This window comes from Achroia grisella, unplaced genomic scaffold, assembly GCF_030625045.1.
Source record: "Achroia grisella isolate CSIRO2021 unplaced genomic scaffold, CSIRO_AGI_Agris_v1 utg1360, whole genome shotgun sequence".
Taxonomy (NCBI): Eukaryota; Metazoa; Arthropoda; class Insecta; order Lepidoptera; family Pyralidae; genus Achroia; species Achroia grisella.
The window spans coordinates 3327599-3350004 of NW_026712626.1; the positions used below are offsets into that span (position 1 = coordinate 3327599).

The following is a 22406-nucleotide window of genomic DNA, read 5'->3' on the forward strand; positions in this document are numbered from 1 at the left end:
GTTTTTACTAGTTGAGCGGCCAAACGTTGTTTTGATATCGCTATTGACAATAGAGGTTAGTGATAGAATGGTGAAAATATAGTGTATGTATATTTTAATGTCACATCTGTGTTAGTGTTTCTAACTGTAATCTATTTATAATGCATTTAAAATCAATAAAATTAATAATAAATGATAGACCGTGTTAACAGAAAGAAAAGAAGTTTTTATTTTTATTTTTAATTACAATTATATGGCTTTTATACAAAAAGAGGTTTCATGTGCTAACAATCTGAAAAAAAAAATGTATAAATTATAAAAAAGTCTTTTTTTCGGATATCCACTTTTATTCCTTAGTTAGGGCTATAAAATAGATAATAACCTATTCTCAGACTATTCAAATATATACATACAATTTCATTAAAATCAGTTAAGCCGTTTCGGAGAAGTATGACAACTAACACTGACACGAGAATAAATAGATAAATAGTAATAATATCCATGGACAATTCACAGACATCTAATCTGAAATGTTTTATCGTGCAAGTATCGAACCCGCGGCCATCGGAATTAGCTGTGTGTTAAACCGCTAAACGACAATAGCACTCAAAGAGTTAAGTGACCTAATTAATCATAATTTAATGAAATAAACTCCTCAGAAACCAGTAAGCGAGATAGATCAAGACCCAGACTACAGTGTCAAGACTACAAAACAGAAGAAAAAGAAACAGCAAAATGTAACACGGACGATATCCAAACCATCCGACGATGATTACCAGGAATGGATAAGACAGAAGAATATCCATCAAAGGTTCTTCAAATTACCGTCTATGGATCTACAGAAGAAAACACAAAAAGATATTCCAACTGAAAACACACAACTGGGTGCGGTTGTAACTGTAGCGGAAATTGCAAATAGTAATATGGCAACACAAGAGGCATCAACGGGTAATGTAAACACACTCGAAAGCGTCATTGCGCCATCGAATGTAAATGAAAAAATAGACATTGAACCCGCAGAAACACAGCCTACACTCAAATCGTTAACAGGTAATAAAAACATAATCATCTTTGACGAGAATTTTCGACAGAAAATGGTTAAATCACTAAACGATATGGCCAAAAATAAAACTAATCCTGAGAATAATCTGCCACAATCTACTGATCCAACTGTGTTTCGAATTAGGGCCGGGAATACATTTGTTAATATAAATCATGAAAGTTTCAAGAAGGTAGTAGAAGATATTATTGGTGGTCAAAGTGTGGGGAATATTATTGATGATCAAAGTGTTGAACAGAGTCCTGGTAACAGCGGCGAACAGATGAGGAGTCAAAATATTAAAGAAATTATTGAACAAATTATAGGAGGACAATGTTTAGGACAGATTATTGATGATCAAATTATTGAACAGATCACTAATAAAGTTAAAGAAAATGAATATGTCGATGCTCAAAACGTTGAACAAAGCACGGACAGACAGAGTGATGGAGTAACTGAAAATAGTAATGTTAATCAGAATATTGTAGAAAATGTTAAAATTGAAAGCATTGGACAAATTGTAAACGAAGAAACTATTAACAGTGAAAGAGTTGATCAAGATATTGGACCAAATTTTAAACAAGTTAACAGTAAAATAGTCTATGAGAATGAAGAAAATATTAATGGCCATTTAGCTGGTCGAAATATAGAATTCGAAATACCTCTTATAGACCTTGGTCCACCTGAAATTAAAGTTGAACAACCTGCAGAGAGTGTAGCTCAAGATGAAATATTGGATACAGATACAATGATAAGGGAGGATCTACAGGAAACAATTGATAATAATGATACAAACGAAAATGTAACACAATTGCCTGCTGATGATTCGATGTCCATTGTCATTTCTAATGTTGTATCACTGGCTAACAATAAGGTAACAATTGTTTTTATTTCGTATTTAGTAAGAAGTATTCTGTATGATAATTTAGGATATGATTTGGTATCTATGCACCAAATGTCATTTAAATCAGTTTAGTAGGTTATATATACAAAGGATATATAATAATATGCTGATTCATCGGGGGTGCTGCTTGTGTGGACTGATCTGTTCTTATTACGAACACTGATTGGATTTTTTGCTTTTGCAATAGCAAATGCTGGTGGTCACTCTATTCTCCTGAATTTGAATTTAAATTAATCTGTATTATTGTAAACATGTACAACATTTATTTGAAAGAATACTAGCTGAGTTTCTTGTCAGTTTTTCTCATCTCGAAATCATTCCGAACTGATGGTAGATTTGACATATCATAAGAATCTGTAATAGACCTACAAATTTATCCCACAGGTGGATGATGTAGTTTCTGAATCATCAGAATTAATTAAGCAGTGTAGAGGCACGAAACGTCATCGTTCAGGTATAGACCCGATCAGCATCAAGCGTAAGTTTACAAATTTGGATGATGGTATAGTTGATTCCTCTTCCAATGACGAAACTACAATCGGTGGAAAGAAATATAACACGAATTTTAAAGTAACAAGAAATAAGCTCCGCAGTTTGGAAATCAACTCTGGCGCAATCGGTTCCGTACAAGTGTCGGAGAATATTGGGTTAACTATACAAGTTGGTGAGTATCTTTTTTTTATAGCATAAACGAGCTTACGACTCACCTCGCAACACCAGGGGAATTTCAAATATGTTACCGCCCCTTTTAGAAAGAATATGCTCTTTCCTTGAAGAAGAAGAAAACCTTCTTTATAATAATGGAGCTTCCACCTTCAGTCATTCTCAATATTAAAGTTTTAATTTATAATAATGGAATGGTGCACCCGTCTGCGCTAACGATATACACTGATGAACATGGAATTCTAAGTTCATCTCACATAAAGACTTCAAATTTTTTGTTACAGCATTAGACTCAAATAGGAATGAACCCAGTTCAGGACCATCATCAAATATTCACGACCATGACACATCATCAGGAAGCCGGGAGATTACTGATTTGACTTTAAGTGGTAAGATTTTTTTTTAATTTATAATTATAACCTTAGACAACCTTTATTGATTTGAAACAATAAAATTGTATAGGATAACATACAAGATTTAAAACATAATAGTGAGTTAAATAGTACATTTTGTTGTCAGCAAGAATAGTGCAATAGGTCAAACAACTGACAATTCATACAGCACCGTCTAGTCCCAAGTTAAGCAGATCTTGTGTTATGGGTACCGTTTATATGTGTTTATATATATGTATATGTATATATATATAAATACCTCTTTGCACACTTAGTTGATCCAGCCACGACCCCGTACATTGCTGGCTCCGCCTTTTGCACCGAATAACTTGAATCCAGTTGCGTATTTCTCGAGCGAAATGGCAACATAGCATTCTATTATGTGATGTTGCCAAATATATTCGTCGATAGTACTCTACTCGATATATATTTTTTCAACAACTTAATTTTTTAAATGCACGAAGACTTTTTGGCTCTGAATATATTTAAAAAATCAATAACTTGTGTTGATCAATTTATATACTCGTACTCCCAGCGATACTTGTTTTGATCCGAACATATACAGATACCGTAACGGTCTATCAATTATGAATTTATTATACCTAATGTAACTATTTTATATTCGCTTCATACATTGTATGATCCGCGTCGGTTGTAACGGTGGAGGCACGGGGGGAGCACCGTACACCGCACCCCGCGCCCTTTAGGCCTCGGTCTCTACTGCGCCATTTTGTATCTCAATTTGAATGCTCTAGTTGAACTGTGCACACGTCGACATTATTTTAAAGTCGCCATTTGAATTTGTTTTTGACTGAAGAATGAATGAAGACAAAAATGAAGGTCAAGGTATGTGTTTTACATTTAGTACCTAGTTAAGCGATTTTTTCTATTTGAAGTCCCGGCATGAAAAGCTATAATTTTTAAACCAAAGAACTTATACGAAGTTACAATTCAAACAATTCGAAATTCAATCTACTCAAAGTAGATTTTCAGTTCACTTCATCATCATCATCATCTCAGCCCGGAAGTCGTCCACTGCTGAACAAAGGCCTCCCCCAAAGATCTCCACGACGATCGGTCCTGCGCTGCTCGCATCCAATGCTTTCCAGCGATCTTGAGCAGATCGTCGGTCCACCTTGCTGGAGGCCTTCCCACGCTGCGTCTTCCGGTCCGCGGCCGCCACTAATTTCACTTAGTCGCGTTATATTTTAGCGATTTAAAGCACGTTTCTAATGATTTGTGATAGATACTGGAACGCGTTAAACACTTGGAACGTAAACTTTAGCTGCTGCAATTTTGAATTAGGTTGTTTGAGTTTCGTTCCAGCGTCATAGTTTGAATTTTTTCTCGGAATAGGTTATATTGGTTGTCATATTTTAACTTGTTATTTCTTTCTCTTCGAAATAAGGTTGTGATTCCTTGAATGGGTGTTTACTACATTTATAGCTTCTCGTGACGGGGACTTTACAGTTTGTTATGGCTGTCAAGTTGGCATTTTTTGAAACTGATAATAACATATGCTCCTGTGTTAACAAATCATAATAAAATACAGTTAATTACCTGCCCAATTCAATTATGTTTGAAGGGCTGTCACTTACATTTAGTTGTCAATTAAATCTGCTGTTGGTACATTACTGGCAATTTTACTTTGTTAAAAATTGCTTGAAGATGGAAATTAAGTTAAAGAGAGACCTTACCCTATTTTAAAGAAGCCCACTTGACTGTCAACATATTGCTATATAATCCTATATACACGTGGTTACAACTATTCTAAAATATTTATTATTTTTAGTTGAACTAGCTATCCAGATCAATGTTGCAGAAAAATTGAGGAGCCTACCTGTTTGTCAATTTATGGTTTGTAACATAATGCAAAGTTTGGGTTTAGATTGAGACATTTTCGTGTATGATTTATACATAAATTGTAAATGTTGCGTGCTACCTAGGTACAAAAGTATGTTGGTATCTATAAGGTTTCAGGTTTTCAGAGATCTTTTTCCAGTTCCGGCTCCTGGCGCTTCTAAAAGCTGTACAATGGAAGTAAGTAAGTAAGTCGTTTATTTGGAAAAAAATAATTACACCCTAAAATACATATTTGCTAATTCTGGCAAATAGTAGCACTACCATTCCAAACATAATTTTGAACCATCCCAAAGGGATAGTAACAGAAAGTCACTTGGCGAATTAGCGCGTATTTATTTATGTGAACGTGCGTCCACCTTTCAACTGACGCGCGCGCGAGTCTCGTGTCTCAACTAAAGGATCCCGGCCCCATTTTGATCCCGAAAATTTTGGATTTAAATTTGACAAATCCCGGATAGGATTGAAATTGATTTCTTAAATTTATTCTAATCATAGTAAATAGAGTTTAAATAATAATTTATCTGAATGCAAAACACGACAGATGTGGATATTACATACAACTTTTACCTTGAAGTATCTGGCCAGTACGGCAATTTTGATTTATCTCGAAGAAGATTGTCAAAATGATGCTGACATTTGCATGTTTGAGAAAAGAGTCTCTGAATGAGACACAAGAAAACGTTCTTTTACAAAAACAAATAAACGGTTGAAAGAACTATGTAAAAGTCGACTATTATTACAGGTCATGAAGAAATATGGATTCCTCCACCATCTGTATTGGACAGCCCAATAAAGTCAGGTGATAGTTTATTAGATCCACTGTCAGTATATGAAGTGGGTGCTCCTATGAGTTTGAGTGAATTTAAGACACTCATAGCAGACGCAGTGATAACCGTATCAGAACCTATTCCGGAAGCTTCAGGCTATGATGGAAACAACAGTGTGGTACTCTTAGATAACATCCAAGACTGTGCTGATATTCAAGTGTTTATTTTCAAGCCTGCTGAGGAAACTTGTGTAGCTTCAATAACAGATGACCTTCATTTAGATGAAGCAACAACTAGGTAAGCATCCAGTTTTGTTTTATTTAATCTAAGGATTTCGTTTTTGCATGTTTTTTTTGTCTAATTAACTAATAAAGATATGTTTTGTTAATGTGTGTGTATGCGTGCGTGCGTGCTTGCGTGCGTGCGTGCGTGCTTGCGTGCGTGCGTGCGTACGTGTGTGATTGAATTTTGCGTAGCGGTTTTTTAAGTACACATGTTTGTACCTCATTAATAATGTTTTTGTAAATTAAAAAGATAAAATCAACCGCACGTCATTGGAATTAAAACCATCTTTGCTACTTAGTGATAAAAATCTAAGTATATCCACCGACGTGCGTTTTCCAGTTTGGTGGATGTTTTCTCAGTCATTTTTGCCTTTATTGATTCTTTTGCATTTCAATTCAATTCAATTTATTTACTGGAACATGTGTACATAATGGTCTTAAGATAACAATAGCTTCAAACATCCCCTTCCGTTTCCGGCGTGGAAAATATTACAATAATATTAATATTACATTATTAATAATATAATATAATATAGTAATAATAATAATCTCAGGACAATTCACACAGCGCCATCTATACCCAAGTTAAGCTAGCTAAAGCTTGTGTTATGGGCACTAGACAACTGGTACATATAACATATATATACATATTATACATAGAAAACACCCAGACCGATACAAACAATCATACTCATGAATACAAATATTTGTGCCGTGCGAGGAATCGAACCCGCGACCATCGGTCGTAAAGCGGTGTGCTAGACCGCTAGACCACCGAGGTCGTCAATTATTATATTTAAAATGATTATTACAATCCATTATTATCACTTATCGTGGAATAATAACATTTATTTAGTAATTCTTTAAATAATTTACTTTTAAATTGTTAATTGTTCAAATTTCTATAATTGTCTGAAAGATAATTGAAAATTTCATAATCATAATTATTATCAATGACTTCATTGAGTTGTACCTATTATTTTAGCATAGTGACAAATGATACTGCAGGATCAGATGTAACAGACGAGCAACTTCCTAAAATGTCAAATAACGACCATGAAACAACCAGTCCGGAAACAGTAAAAGTAAGTTAAAAAAATTCAATTGATATTATGAAATTATTATTCATGGAGCCTTACGGCCGTTTTAGCGCTACTCGTGGGTGGGAGAAGCATATTAAAAAAAATATAATGTAATTTTATTTATTAAAAAAATATTAAGTAATATTTCGTTTTAGTGAAATTTGCTATCTCTATTAATAATATCTCAGGACAATTCACACAGCGCCATCTAGTCCCAAACTAAGCAGAGCTTGTGTTATGGGTACTAGACAACTGATGTAATACATGGATTTTTTTTTGTAAATAAATACATATTATAAACACCCAGATCGATACAAACAATCATACTCATGAATACAAATGTTTGTACCGCGTGAGGAATTGAACCCACGATCATCGGATATAGGGTTCATTCCCGGGAATTCTCGGTTCGAGAATTCCCGGGAAATTCATGGGTTTTATTCCCGGGAAATCGAGCTCGAGAAAAGTCGAGAACTCGAGAAATCATGTACCTATGTATATAGAAATTAAATTGCCCTTTGTTTTGTTGCGAGGCGGCGCAATAATTTAAGATATTAACGTTATTGTTTTCTTTCTTGTTATTTTTTTATTTTGTAGAAACTATTTTTGTTTACGTTGTTTTTTTTTTCTAAATAAGCAGCCAAAAATGATGCTGTCATTATAAATATAAGTCTGAATACTTAGGTCCTAAAAAATTTAAATTGGCGTTTTTTAAGGGAATAACCTGAAGTATTTATTTTGAAAATATAATATATTTATTTAATCAAAGTATGTACCATTTCTATTTATGCACTTTTGCCTTTTGTTTTTGCACTTTGGACTGCCCCATCGGAGTTTAATTTTTTCCCTTGCAAGAAGTTATCCAAATTTCGAAAAAAATGGTAATTTTTCCAATTGAAGCTCTTCTAATTTGGTAACTGTCTGTTGTGCAGTATGTGGTCAAGCGTTCTTGGCGATTGACCAGCCTCGGTTGTTTAGCAGCTAGCTTTTCCATCATGGTTTCTCAATTGCTGACAATACACATTTGCCGTAATCGTCTGGCCAGATTTAAGAAAGCTGAAGTGAACAACACCGGAAATAGTCCACCAAACGTTCACAAGTAACATTTTTTGAGCCAATTTTCGCTTGGGGCAGGATTTGGTTGGTTCGCCAGGGTTTAGCCATTGCAATGAGCGTTTCCGATTATCGTACAAGATCCACTTTCCATCACAGGAAGTGATTTGATTTAAAATCCCTTTATTATTATGCCGGTTGATTAAAGTAACGCAGCAGGCTACACGCGGTTTGTCGATTTACTCCATTAAATTCATGAAGGACCTACTTTTCCAGGTTTTTCACCTTCCTATTAAGTAAATCAGGATTGAGCGCAGTGGAATGTTTTGTTATTTATAAGAAATATATTAAAAAGCTTAAAAGACACTATTTTTTATTGAGATAATTTTTATACATAGAATAATGATAGTATTTATAATGTTTGTTGCTAAGTAACAGCTCGCTAAGAAGTATGTATACTTCTTCACATCCTCGGAAGTTTTAAGTTAAATTCTTTAATCCTATTTTGGAACTTATCTTTTCTAGCCTGGGACCGAACAAGGGTTTCGTTAACATATCGGCTAGCTGTTCTTCTAATGAAACTTGCTTCACATCGAAATCTCCATTGCTAACACATTCTCTTACAAAGAAATGTTTTAGTTTAAGATTTCTGGACGCGACACCTACTGCATATGATATGTCAGGCCGTGTGTCTACTGAAAGATATGATAATGCACCCACAGACTGTCTATATGGAAAATTTGGCATAACACTGTCTTTGTCTTTAACTAAATTTTCTTTAATAATCGGCGTTGGTGCAGATTTACAATTAGTCATTCCAAAACTATCTAAAATTTTCTTTAAATACACATTTTGACATAGTGTTATAGTATTATCTTTCTGTACATTAATTTCCATCCCTAGGAATTATGATGCAGGCTTTGTTGTGATTTTAAATCGCGCTTCGTTGTATACTACCAGTCCATCATCAACATAAAGACCAAGGAATATTTTGGAATTTTCTCTAACTCGGATGTACAAGCATGAATCTGCTTCGCTCTGTTTGAATCCGCTTTCTTCTAAAAACTTTCCAATGCATGTATTCCAGCACCGAGGCGCTTGTTTTAACCCATAGAGGCTGCGCTTTAGTTTACAGACTCTCTTCGTACCATCTTGGTAGCCTTCTGGCTGTTTCATATATAGCTCTTCGCTTACTGTACCGTTTAAAAAGGCAGTAGATACATCAAACTGATATAGTTACAGATTTTCTTGGGCAGCTATGGCTAAAAGTGTTCTGACTGTGCTCAGACGAACTACTGGACTAAATGTTTTGCCATAATCTAAACCAGGTTTCTGGGAATAACCTTTGATCACCATTCTGGCTTTGTACCTTTCGATAGAACCATCAGGGTTCATTTTTATTTTGTAAACCCATGTGCAGGGTAAGGCTTTTCGAACTTTAGGTAGATCCACCAAATCCCAGGTTTATTCTGTTCAAGTGACATTATTACACTCAACATAGCTTCTTGCCATTTTTCCCTATCTGATGACTGAATTGCTTCTTTAAATGTTACAGGTTCTTTGGGTTTGTTTTCAATATCTTCAACTGCGGCCATAATGAAATCATCATAACGCTTAGGAAGATTTATATTTGATATGTCTCGTAAAGTTCTTGTTTGTTTTCTGACAATTCTGATTCATCTTCATCAAATGAATTATTAATAGATATATCAATATATTTCCATAATTTATGTCTTACAAGGATAGCTTCAGCTTGAATTACCCATGTGTCGTAGTTCTCTTTTGTTAAGGGCTCAATTTTCTCTAACTCGGATGTACAAGCATGGATCTGCTTCGCTCTGCTTGAATCCGCTTTCTTCTAAAAACTTTCCAATGCACTCCACCACGCTCTGCTACCAGTGTCTTTTAAGTTTGTCCCATAATGTTTTTGCTGTGGTGCAATATTTTATTTGCTTCAGTTCAGAAGGCGAGATTTTTAATACAAGTTCCGACTTTGCCTGTCTATCTCCTTCTATTTCATCTGAAGTGCTATCAGCAGTCAAGGGCGCTTCAATATATTTCCATAATTTATGTCTTACAAGGATAGCTTCAGCTTGAATTACCCATGTGTCGTAGTTCTCTTTTGTTAAGGGCTCAATTTTTGTAACCGACATTTTATAGGAATTCTCATAAAATCGTTAAGTAAATCAGGATTGAGCGCAGTGGAATATTTTGTTATTTATAAGAAATATAATAAAAAGGTTAAAAGACACTATTTATAATGTTTGTTGCTAAGTAACAGCTCGCTAAGAAGTATGTATACTTCTTCACACTTCCAAATTTGCTAAAGGATTAAAACAGTTTTGTCACTAATACCGCAGCCTGCAGCTAACTCGGACGGGTTTGCGATGGATCCGCTTCCACAATAGTCTTCAATTCTTCATTATCAACCTTGGATTCCGGCCGCCCACAGAGATTGCTTTGCAGGTCGAAATTTCCAGAACGAAAACGTTGGAACTAAAATGCACGTGTTTTCTTTTTGCGAGACCACTGCCATACACATCATTAATACTTCGAACCGTTTAGCACCGTGTAGCACTGGTAGCACTGGTGCCACAGCGGAACTCGTACTCGTAAATAACGCGATATTTTAAGTTTTTCATTTTGTATGCTGTGAGTGACCCAAAGTGAATAGCTGTATAAATTTGGAAATGGAATTCCTAACCAAAGAGGAGATATTTGAGATCAGTAGGCCAGGGCCAAGTGGCCAGTACGACAAAACGCCAATTTCATATGTAAGGACCTAATATTATATCTCTATTTAAAAAAAAATCATAATATTAATTATATTAAATATACTCAATAAAAGTTTAATTTGATACTTTTATTTGAGAGGAAAACCACTGAATTTTTTGACGTTATTGGAACCAAATAATATGAGAAAACGTACGTAAATGTAAATTTCTCGACAACCCGAGAAGACCCGAGAAATTGACCTCGAGAATTCTCGAGACCCGAGAAATTGAAAAGCTCGAGAAATCATGAACCCTCATCGGATAGTAAAGCGATGTGCTAATACACTAGACCACCGAGGCTGTCATTGTTAAGAATATTCAGATGATATAGAGTTTAAATAAGTTGTAATCAATAAAACATTACTGTTTGCATGCAACGCCAATAGATGGCGCTGTATCAAAATTAAAACGCGTTATCGTTTCGTTTTATCGAAAGTCCATATGTATTTTACTTTATCGATCGATCGGATGTCCACTTTAAACGGGGACCGATGTTACGATGGCCTGAGCCGAGGTTCGAACCCTTAGCGGTGCTCTCAGACTTAAAGTCGTATCCGTCAGGCGGGAGTTGCCTTTCAACCGTTCCATAAGTCCTTCCTTTGGTTTGGAGTGTCATCTGCACTCGCCCCCTATCGTCCGGTGAAACTATAAAGGCCAGCTGCGGCCAACAGCATTAGAGTAGTCCGAAAAAAAACTTTTTTGTACATGTACCCGTATTTGAAAACAACCAATAAACCTTATATACACGAGTATAGGGTATTGGTTTATAGTACCCTTAGGACCTTGTGGTTTTAACAGATGTCATAAAAATTTCCTATGACTCGTAATAAACATGACTCGAGTTAACTCGAGTTGATATTCATGTAACTCGAGTTCACTCGGGAGAGATGTGCTAACTCGTAATATATATGACTCGAGTTAACTCGAGTTGAAATTCAGGTAACTCGGGTTCACTCGGGAGAGATGTGCTAACTCGTAATATATATGACTCGAGTTAACTCGAGTTGAAATTCAGGTAACTCGAGTTCACTCGGGAGAGATGTGCTAACTCGTAATATATATGACTCGAGTTAACTCGAGTTGATATTCAGGTAACTCGAGTTAACTCGGTAGAGATGGACTAACTCGTAATATATATGACTCGAGTTAACTCGAGTTGATATTCAGGTAACTCGAGTTAACTCGGTAGAGATGGACTAACTCGTAATATATATGACTCGAGTTAACTCGAGTTGAAATTCAGATAACTCGAGTGGAATATTTTTTTTTTATATTATTTCGAACAATTCTAATGTTTTTGGGCGCAGCTAGCCTTGGAAGCTTCACCAAACTATAGGGGGCGAGTAGAAATGGCACAATGGCTCTCGAGTTGGCAGAATTCAACTCGAGTTGACATATCTCTATTCCACCCACCCATTTCATCTCCAGTCTGGAGGATCATTTTTCACCCAAAATCTACTCGTGATTTATTTTTTAATATATTAAATTACATAAAAATACTTGTTTATCCAATAAACGTATGGATGGATGGATGTTTTCATGCCGGAAAATGTTTTTTTACAGAGCGAAGAATTATTCGAAAAATCTTCTGACGTATCAGATAACGAACAAATCGAGGGCAACTGTGACTTTCCTCAAACAGATGGTTCAGATTATATTTCTGATGGTGGTGATAAAAGTCAAAATGCTAGCAAAAAAAGTGTAAGTTCAAATTATTCATGAAAACTTTCTCTTTTGTGTTACTTAAATTGGATTGTGAATTAAAAGTTTGATTTCGGTTACAGACTACCTGTGATAGTTTGACCGTACTTCCGAAAATAACGGACATATCTTTAGAAGAGGTAAGTGATTTGTAGATGTAGGTTGTGACGTTGAACATGTTTTAGAAGACACTAGCTGTTCCCGCGACTTCGTGTGCGTGGAATTTAACTTGATTTTTCTAAAATTAATGTAGCCTAAGTTACTCCTTATACATCAGCTACCTGCCAAAGAAAAGTCCCTTCAAAATCGGTCCAGCCATTTCAGAGATTACCCGGAACAAATAGACAGACAGACAAAAATTGTAAAAAATGTTATTTTAGTGAATGTACCGTGTTTATATTCATATGCATGTAGTAAAAAACGGTTATTTCAATATTACGAACAGACACTCCAATTATATTTATATGTGTAGATGGAACACCAAGATTAGGCTAATGCGGACTCTAATCTTCTCCATATTTTTGTATGCTTCTGTTAGATATGCGTAGTGTATATGCGTAGTAACATACCTAACAGCTTCTGAGACATGGACCTGGAAATCACACGTAAAATCCAAAATAGATGCTTTCGAGATGTGGTGTTGGCGCAAAATGTTAGGTATATCATAGACGGAGCGCCGCACTAATGCATCTATTTTGGAACAACTGAGAACCCGTCTCTCTACTGTATACTTCCAGCGTCTGCTAACTTTTTTCGGCCACGTGGCCCGTCGAAAACCAGATAATTGGGAAAAATGTATATGTAATGGTAGGCCACGTGGACGGTAGAAGGGGCAAAGGTAGGGCACCTGCACGTTGGACTGATCCTGTACGAGAAGCTGTCAGACGAAATATACAGTCGGCGGTCCATTTAGCACAAGATAGAAATGCCTGGAGAGTTTTGGTTGGAAGGAGCATTCCTGGTGGTCACGAACCTCAGTCTTGAGGAACCGACAAAGAAGAAGATGAAAAACCGTCAGTTCTCGTAATATAATTATTAGATAAAATTTGCATGTCATAGGCCATTTGCATACATTACATTTTTTACAATTTTTGTCTGTCTGTCTGTTTGTTTCGGCTAACCTCTGAAATGGCTGGACCGATTTTGACGGGACTTTCTTTGGCAGGTAGCTGATATAATAGGGAGTAACTTAGGCTACTTTAATTTTAGAAAAATATAGTTCAATTCTACGCGGACGAAGTCGCGGGTGCAGCTATTACGATCTATAACTTTTAATATTATTTGCTATTCAATAAATTCTGTCGTTTTGATTTATCCAGGTTGCACCAACGAAATCAGCGGGACAACGAAGTTGGGATAGACGGAACTGTTGCCCCTATTGCGAGAACTTAGTGACGAATTTTACGCGCCATGTAACGAGGAATCATGGTGATGAAGTAGAGGTCCTAAAGCTTATGGCTATCAAAGACTCAGATCCTAAAATTCAAAAAAAGAAAAGGCAAGCTATTACTGAGAATTTGAGAAATCGTGGTAATTACATTCACAATAGCAATGTGGTTTCAAATAATAAGGGATATTTAATACCGTCGAGAAGGAAGCCTCATAAAGAAGTACCTGGAAGTCCATCAGGATTTGTGATCTGTAAAAAATGCCTGGGTACTTACAAAAGGTCAACGTTCTACAGACATTCCAAGAAGTGTATAGGTGAGGAAGATGATACGCCTCATTACGCCCTTGCTAAACACGCATTAAGTATTACACCAAAATTTGCTCATACATCGAAAGAATTTCAACAGAACATACTATGTAAGCTGCGTAGTGACGAAATTTCTCGTATTGTGAAACAAGATCCTTTAATTATTGCATATGGCTGTACACTTCTGACGAATATGAAAGTAAGAAGTGTAAGAAGTGTAAATGTAATATGCTCCAGAATGAGAGACCTTGCCAATCTTTTAAAGATCGTACGAGAAAAAAATTCTGAGATTACCCAACTACAAAACTTGTTTGAGCCTAAGTACTATGAATGTTTTATAGAAGCAGTAAAAGTAATGAGTGGTTTTGATGAAGAAACTGGCTACGTTAAAAAGGTTAGCGTACCTGCAAGAATTCGACTAGAAATATTTGGTTGTATTGATATTTTATTTACCAATACTATTATGGACAAGTCAATAGCAGAAAAAGAAGACATCAAGAATAAATTGAACGGATTTAAGTTACTCTTCGTGGCCAATTGGCAATGGGAAGTTTCTTCGAATGCTGAGAAAACACGGAAGCGTGACCTCATGACAGAAGCAGAAGATATGCCACCAGAGAAAGAAATCGAAGAAGTTATGATAAAAATGAATGAACTGGAAGAAGACTATGATGATAAAAAAAAGGATATCACAAATGTCAATTGCGAAAATATTTGTTAGGTTACAATTGCACATATTATACTTTTATATCGCAAACGAAGTGGTAATGTTGCCGAAGTAGAGCTTCAATGTTATCTTAACCGAAAGACAAACAATATTCCACCGCAAGTACAGGAAATTCTGGACAAAAAAACAAAAATAAGCTATATCAGATTTAGACATTTCCCAAACTCCAAGTAAACGAGGTAGGTCTGTACCCGTGCTACTGACAAAAGTCAAATAAAATAAATAAAATAGCTTGTCGATCAATTTTGAAAATTTCGTCCGATTACTTGTCTGCATCGACACTCACGGATAAACCATTTGATGGAGGGAGATGTCTTAAAAGAATAAAAAACATGTGCGTCTTAAAAAAAGCCGCAAATTTTGACCTCGACTGGATTGGCACCATATTGCCCCGATTTCTCAAGTTCATGGTAAAACTGACGATAAATATAACCAACATTTAGCTACATTTCTCGGTCACGATATGCAAGTGCATGTCAGTAACAATCGATTACCCATACAAGCTATTCAAAAGGGCCTTGTTGGCAGCAGACTTTTAGAAATTGAAAATCATTCAATAAACAAAGAAAATCCTATAGAAAAAGAAAAAGTGATAATGACAGATAGCATAGAAAATGAAACCAAATGTGATTATATTAAGGACAAACAAATCAAAACTTTCAAAAATAAAGAGCAACAAATAGCAGCAGAAATAAAGGATAATATAATTAAAGATAATCACAGCGACAACATTATGATCAATGAAGACAATAATAAAGAGAATGATCACCAAAATAAAAGCGTTATATGTAAAGAAAGAAGTGAGAAAATAAGAAGAGTAATTATGTTAAAGAGAAAAATAAGAAAGACAAAAAAAATACTTACCGATAAAAAGTTGAACAACAGCTGAACATAAGAGCAAATAAATAAATAAACTAACAATTGACGAAACCAAAAAATATATAAGTGAACAAAAAAGTGCTCCAAAGCAGATGCCGTCAATTTCGGGTCATCGGATAGCGAAATTTCTATTAACATTGCACTCAAACGTACAGAGCATTAAAAAAAGAAATAAGTAAGTATTTCAGTTACCGATGAATCCGATGATGGATCTGATGAAGAAATAACTGTACCAAAACCAATAAGACGAAAGAAAACTCATAACAAATGTAGTAGAGGTGAGGTTGAAGCAGTAATGCGTCATCTAAAACAATTTGTAAAAATGAAAGAAAATTCAGGAAAACAACTATGCGCAAAGAGCCAATTCTGCATAAACGAACTTGGATGCAAATTAAAACACATCCACAATATTGTAAATATTTATAATAAAAATATAAAATCCAAGGCCTGTCTCTTTGCGCAATATTTCCTTTGAATTAAGGACAAGTGTAATTTCATTTCATGGGGCTTCACGGAAAGATTTGTTTGACTACAGCAAAGTGCTGTGAGTGAAGAACAATTGAATGGCAAAGCAACAGCTAAAGTGGAGTGGATGAAGTTTTCTCTCGTTGCACTTCGCAGTAGTCGTTATTTTGTCCCTTAGTTTACCAATCGCTCCAATCTGCTGTTAATTAATATTTACATCAACAATATTGTAAATATTTATAATAAAAATATAAAATCCAAGGACTGCCTCTTTCGCAATATTTCCTTTGAATTAAAGGCAAGTGTACAATTTCATTTCATTGTTCTTTGTTTCAGCTGAAAAGTACTCAAAATAACAATTATTCTTAGTGTTTTGTTAATACTAGTCACAATTCTTGTTTCCCTTTTTTTTATTTCTTATAAAATATCATATGGTCCCCGGAGATTTAGTTCCGGGGGTTTGATAAAAAAAAATATTTTTATATTTTTGTTAAAACTCGGACAAGAAAAAATGCATAAGACTGCATAGAATTTAATATTGTATTATAATATAAGAGAAACAATGGTTTATTTAAATAAGTGTTATATTTTAAGTAACAATGTTTAATTATAATTAATACCACTGCACCAACACTCCGATCGTGCAAAAAATATTTTGACTGTTTCACTATTCTTTAATGAAAATTATGGATAAATAATAGGGAAATACTTTTTAGGGAATAGGGAATTACTAGTTTTACTATTTTAGGTTTGATTAGATATTATGAAGACCCCTTCCGTCTAACACATACTTACATTTTTGAGATGATTATGAATGACTTTGCGAGTTACCAATGTTTTTTCTATTGTAAATATCAACACTACAATAATTGCTTTATTATTTTTCGAAAACGAAAATAAAATCTATCGATCAACATAAAGTTTTTTATTCGAAATCTACAAAATAAGCACACGCACTTTCATGCCTACAGATGAGTGGAGCGACTGCTTATTCAGTCGCTCCACTCATTTATAGGTACTGCATCGTCGTCGTATGCTGTTCATTATTTCACTCCTTTGTAATTGTTGGTTCTTCATTTATACTAGTTGATTATAACCGCTGTGTTATCGTCCGTTGATTCACTATTTGCTGCACTCGTGCATGTCGTTCAGAGAATGACAATGCAACAGTAAGTGGAGAGTAGAGACAAGCACACCAATGGAGGACGTTGCAGCGACTACAGCAAAGTGCTGTGAGTGAAGAACTGAATGGCAAAGCAACAGCTACAACGGAGTGGAGCAAGTGAAAAAGCAGTACATGACAACGCATCAGCTAAAGAGGAGTGGAGTGAGTGATGGAGTTTCACTCGTTGCACTTCGCAGTAGTCGTTATTTTGTCCCTCAGTTTACCAATCGCTCCATTCTGCTGTGGTTATTGCGTCATCATCCTCTGGTTGTTTTCTCATGACATTTTCTGTAAATGATGCGTCTTCCACTGATATTTCGCTCGCTCTAGTCGATCGCTGCCACTTATACCACTTGCTGCACTCCGTTGTAGTTAATGCGTCATACGCTAGTTCACTACTCACTCGAGCATCATCTTCTAGTTCACTCGCTCCACTGGTGGGTGTTGCACCTTTGTGTACTATCTCTTCACTCCCTCAGTAACGTTGTTACAAAAAGAAAGAGTCCGGTCCAAAAAATAACAAGTATTGAAGTTTGATCTGGAGTCACGTTACTCCAGATTGATTTCTTGTGAGTTTTCCTTTTTGTGAGACAAGATTCTCTACTACTTTGAGAATTTGAAATACTAGACATTATTAAGTTACTGTAGCCCAAACGTGCCAATGAGGAAGCCCTTGGTAAATGCTGCGCCCTGATTAGCCCAGTTGAATTGGATCAAATCTACCTTTTTGGCGTATAAAAATCTATAAAAATCCCTTAATTATTATTATTACTCATCGTGACACTTGTGGCTCCGGACGGAGCTACATATTTATGGTCAGCTGGCATTGGATCAACATAAGACACCTGGATCAACAAGTGAAAATGGATCAACAAATTAGTACCTATATGGCACGTTAGAGCCACAAAGTGCCCAAAGGACATCTATACGTATATATATATATATATATATATATATATATATATGTATAAACACCCAGACCAATACAAACAATTGTAGTCATAAATATACATATTTGCACCGTATGAGGAATCGAACCCGCCATTATCGTAAGTTAAGTGTGTGCTAAACCGCTAGACCACTGAGGCTGTCATATTAAATATACGATATTGTCCAGGATCCTATTAGTGCTCGCCCGAACGCTAGAGCCGCATCTTGTTGCGTGCATTACGGACATCACGTTATCATGTGACGCCCGTGATAGCGTGATACTCATGCGTTGCCATTCCAGAGTACTAAAGTGTCATGCCTCTTATCCTGTAACTTCACTGTCTAATCTGCACCTTACAGCCAAAACACGGCTGTTTATTAATTTCCAATATTACAACTCTTAAATTCTGATGATTCTTATTTTTACTGTTTTTAGATACTGACAGTAGTAGCGATCCTTCATGGCACATTCCTGAGAAGAAGAAGAAGAAAGGTGAATATTATTAAATCAATCTATTTCCAATATAAAAATACGTTTATATATGTAGTACATTTTAGACAGTTACGGGGTTTTTATTAATGGTATATTAAGGTTTCGTAAGGCCGATTGGGCAGGGAAGTGAGGAGCGCGAGAGTGTAAACATTATACTTCCCATGCCATTGGCGCTGCCACTCGCTCTGCCCGGCGCTCCCTCGATTGTCGGTTTTTCTTGCGCGAGTCAAATGACTGGCAGCGCGAGTGGCAGTGTGTTTTTACATTCAGCCCTCTCGCTCAGTTGTCGCCCGGCAATATTTCCGGCACTGCGAGTGGCAGGGGAAGCGGCTGAATGTAAACGTAGCAAGGTCGGCAAAACCCACATGATACCCATGGTGTTTCAGACGTCGATAGGCTACGGCAACTGTTTACCATCATATGGGCCGTATTCTTGATTGCCACCTTCGTGCAATACAATATAAATGTTTGCACCGTGCGCGTAATCGAACCCGCGACCATCTAGACAACAGATGCTATTTCGGTAATTATTATTAATTGTTTTTTGCAGCTAAAAAGCGTGTTAAGAAGCCCCATTCAGACGTGGAAATCGACGATATCATGCTCGTCCCACCCCTTCCTATTGCACAGTACCTCTTAGAACGCGAAGCTGAGTTACAGTCACTCCTTATATTATGCATAGACCTATCCAAACCCATTTGGAGACTATTCCAAGACCAATTAGTGGTGACAGATTATATGATACCATTCGATGAACCGTCATACTGGAGTACGGGACCCGCAGGTAAAACTGCCAAGTTGATTTTACCTAATACACAACCAAAAAGTAACCAGATGGGTCAAAGTGAGAACCAGATGGACCAAAATGGGGATCAGATGGGTCAAAGTAGGAATCAGACGAACCTAATTGGGAACCAGATGAGTCAAAATGGAAACCAGACGAGTCAAAATAGAAGTCGGTTGGAGGATGTGGTCGTAGTGTCTGGTCGGGATTCAAACGTGTCTACTAATGTGTTCACAAACACAGACGGCACTACTGTGCTGCTGCATGCTCCCGATGAAGTTTGTATACAGAATAATATATACAAGAGGATATATGACAACCCGCTTGTCTATGCTCGGGTGAGTAATTTGTTTGTCATTGGAGTCATACACCTTGTAAGCTGTGTATTAGATTTGGTATCGGTAGTATTAGAAATCTACTCACGACTCATCCGTTCAGTTCGCGGGCTGCTCCTATGATGCCATTTTTGCGCAAGTCTCTGTTCATAGACCGCCATCTTGATTCTTTTTAATTAGATGTATCCCATAATTTAAATGACTTGTCATCTTTCTCTGATACTGATGATTTTTCTGATTCTCTGATATCTATAAAAAACTTTTCTAGAACCATTAAAAAAAGTTGATAAAAAAATGACTATGATTATTCAATTTATTTGAATTAAGGATTTATTATTGTTTATTGATTTTTTTTTATTTTACTTATTTATATGCAGTATCACAAAAATATTAATATTAAGATATACGTTTCTGCATTGTTATAATCTTTCTCTGATACATATCTTGTTTGTTCACAGGTGAAGTATGTCGTATCGGATATAAATATTTGTAGTATACTCGAAACCAAACAAATACCTATAGAACTATATTCATTACGAACTGGCGTGATATCACCCACGTGTAAAGAGGCTTACCCCAAAAAAATACCCAATACACCTAATACTATTAAGAAAACTGTCAAAAAACCAGGGGGTAACAACACCCCCACACCTAGTTCCACGAATCAAGTAACTGGAAACCAACTTCCAGTATCTTCATCTACAGTACTACCAGTACACAAAGAACCGCCAGCTATAGACAAATCATCAGATGCAATGACTATGGCAGTCCAGGCGACAATTTCTAAAACAGTTTTACCTCCCTCAAAACAGGTACGTGTATATTCTGCCCCCACTCACACTATGCGAGCTGTACCAAGTAATAATGTTCAAAATCCTCTAGTAACGGTAGCATCAAACCATTCGATGTTCCAACCATCTAGTTTTACACAGTCTTCAATATTAACAAATTACATCACCGTCAATCCAACTGAACCTCCTATTAGGTCTTTCATCCCAGCCAATTATATACCACCTAACAATCCAGAGACAACAACTCTTTCTGATACATTTTCCAATTTACCTGCAAATCATGTACTGGTTAGAAATTCAGAAATAAGGTATTCTCCTGCCCCATGGTCCAAATCTTCATCGCTGCTTAGGACGATGGGAAATGAAACTAATAAAACACCATCGAATAATGTAGACAGTCAGCCAAAAATTTCAGTTAAATCTTTCGCCAAAGAAATTACATACTCTCCCTCGGCTAATAGTCTGCCGGCTGCTGCGAGTCCCTATGTGCAACCAAAATTAATTATCACGCCAACTGTACCTCTAACGAATGAATCTAAACCTTCAGAAGGTGAAGAAGAATACAAATATATTATGATAGTCTAGATTTAAGGTTAATTTAGTCAATCAGTATGGAATAGACGCTTTAATAATTTGGAAATTTAACTTAAATATACATGATGACGAAATGATGAAACAACATGATGAAATATACATGATCTACAAGGTTGTGTGTGTTATAACAGTAGGTTTTGTTATAACACACACACAATCTTGTAGATCATCAAAAACAATATGTATAAACAAAACAGAATGTATTATCAATTGTAAAATATTGGTCTCAGAATTGTGCCTTAAGGTATATATGTATATTTGTAGTCGTTAATAATTAGCAAGCTACACAATTTAATAGTCCACTGCATAATACATACAGATTTTGAAGCTTAGAAATAAAAAATTTAAGATTGAAGTAGTCAAATATACTGTAATGTAAAATAGTTGCTGTAAATTTTCAACTTCATCTGCGTCACGTTTCCTTGTTTCAGCAAAAGTTTCATTGCGCCTTCGCTCCTCCTAAAAAGTGCTTAAATTAAGTTTATTTGAATAAAGTATTTTCTACTCTATTATATTGGTTGTAAATTGTGTTACATAATCTATGACACAATAACGTGGCTTTAGTTAAAATAATTTTCAGATTCTGTTCAGTACATTCAGATATTATCTCCTACAAACTCACAAAATTTAAAATATAATATTAATGTGAACTAAAAAATACGGATAATTATTTTATTAGCATATTAGAAAATATAAATATTGGCCCCAGAGATGAACCCTGTGGAACAACTATCCTAACATAGCTATTAGAGTCAAAATCGTTCAATCTATTAGATCTGTTAGATAAAATTTAAGATTACCTATTCCATACTGATTTGTAGATTATAAATAAGTAATTTTTAATAAGTTATCGATTAAATAAGAATGTAGAATTAAGTTATTTAATCTTGTATTAATAAGCGTTTCTAATATATTGGTCCTAGTTGTGTGCCTAGAGGAATACATTTAATCAGTCATGTTGATCTTAAATTTTATAGATAAGTAATTTGTAATGAATGTTGTCGTATAATAATAATATTTATTAAGCCACAATCATATCTAAATCA

At 35.6% G+C, this 22406-nt stretch overlaps 1 protein-coding gene across 1 annotated transcript in view; it reads left to right on the forward strand.

Moving 5' to 3' along the window:
• Positions 1-21401, forward strand: part of LOC131855250 (uncharacterized) — a 42743-nt gene extending 21342 nt beyond the window's left edge. The window contains exons 18-23 of the mRNA XM_059206492.1: positions 639-1892; positions 2307-2586; positions 2870-2974; positions 18800-18856; positions 19407-19978; positions 20434-21401. Coding sequence (XP_059062475.1) covers positions 639-1892; positions 2307-2586; positions 2870-2974; positions 18800-18856; positions 19407-19978; positions 20434-21351 — 3186 coding nt within the window. The 3' untranslated portion in view covers positions 21352-21401. The remainder of the gene's footprint in view (positions 1-638; positions 1893-2306; positions 2587-2869; positions 2975-18799; positions 18857-19406; positions 19979-20433) is intronic.
• Positions 21402-22406: the final 1005 nt, after the last annotated feature.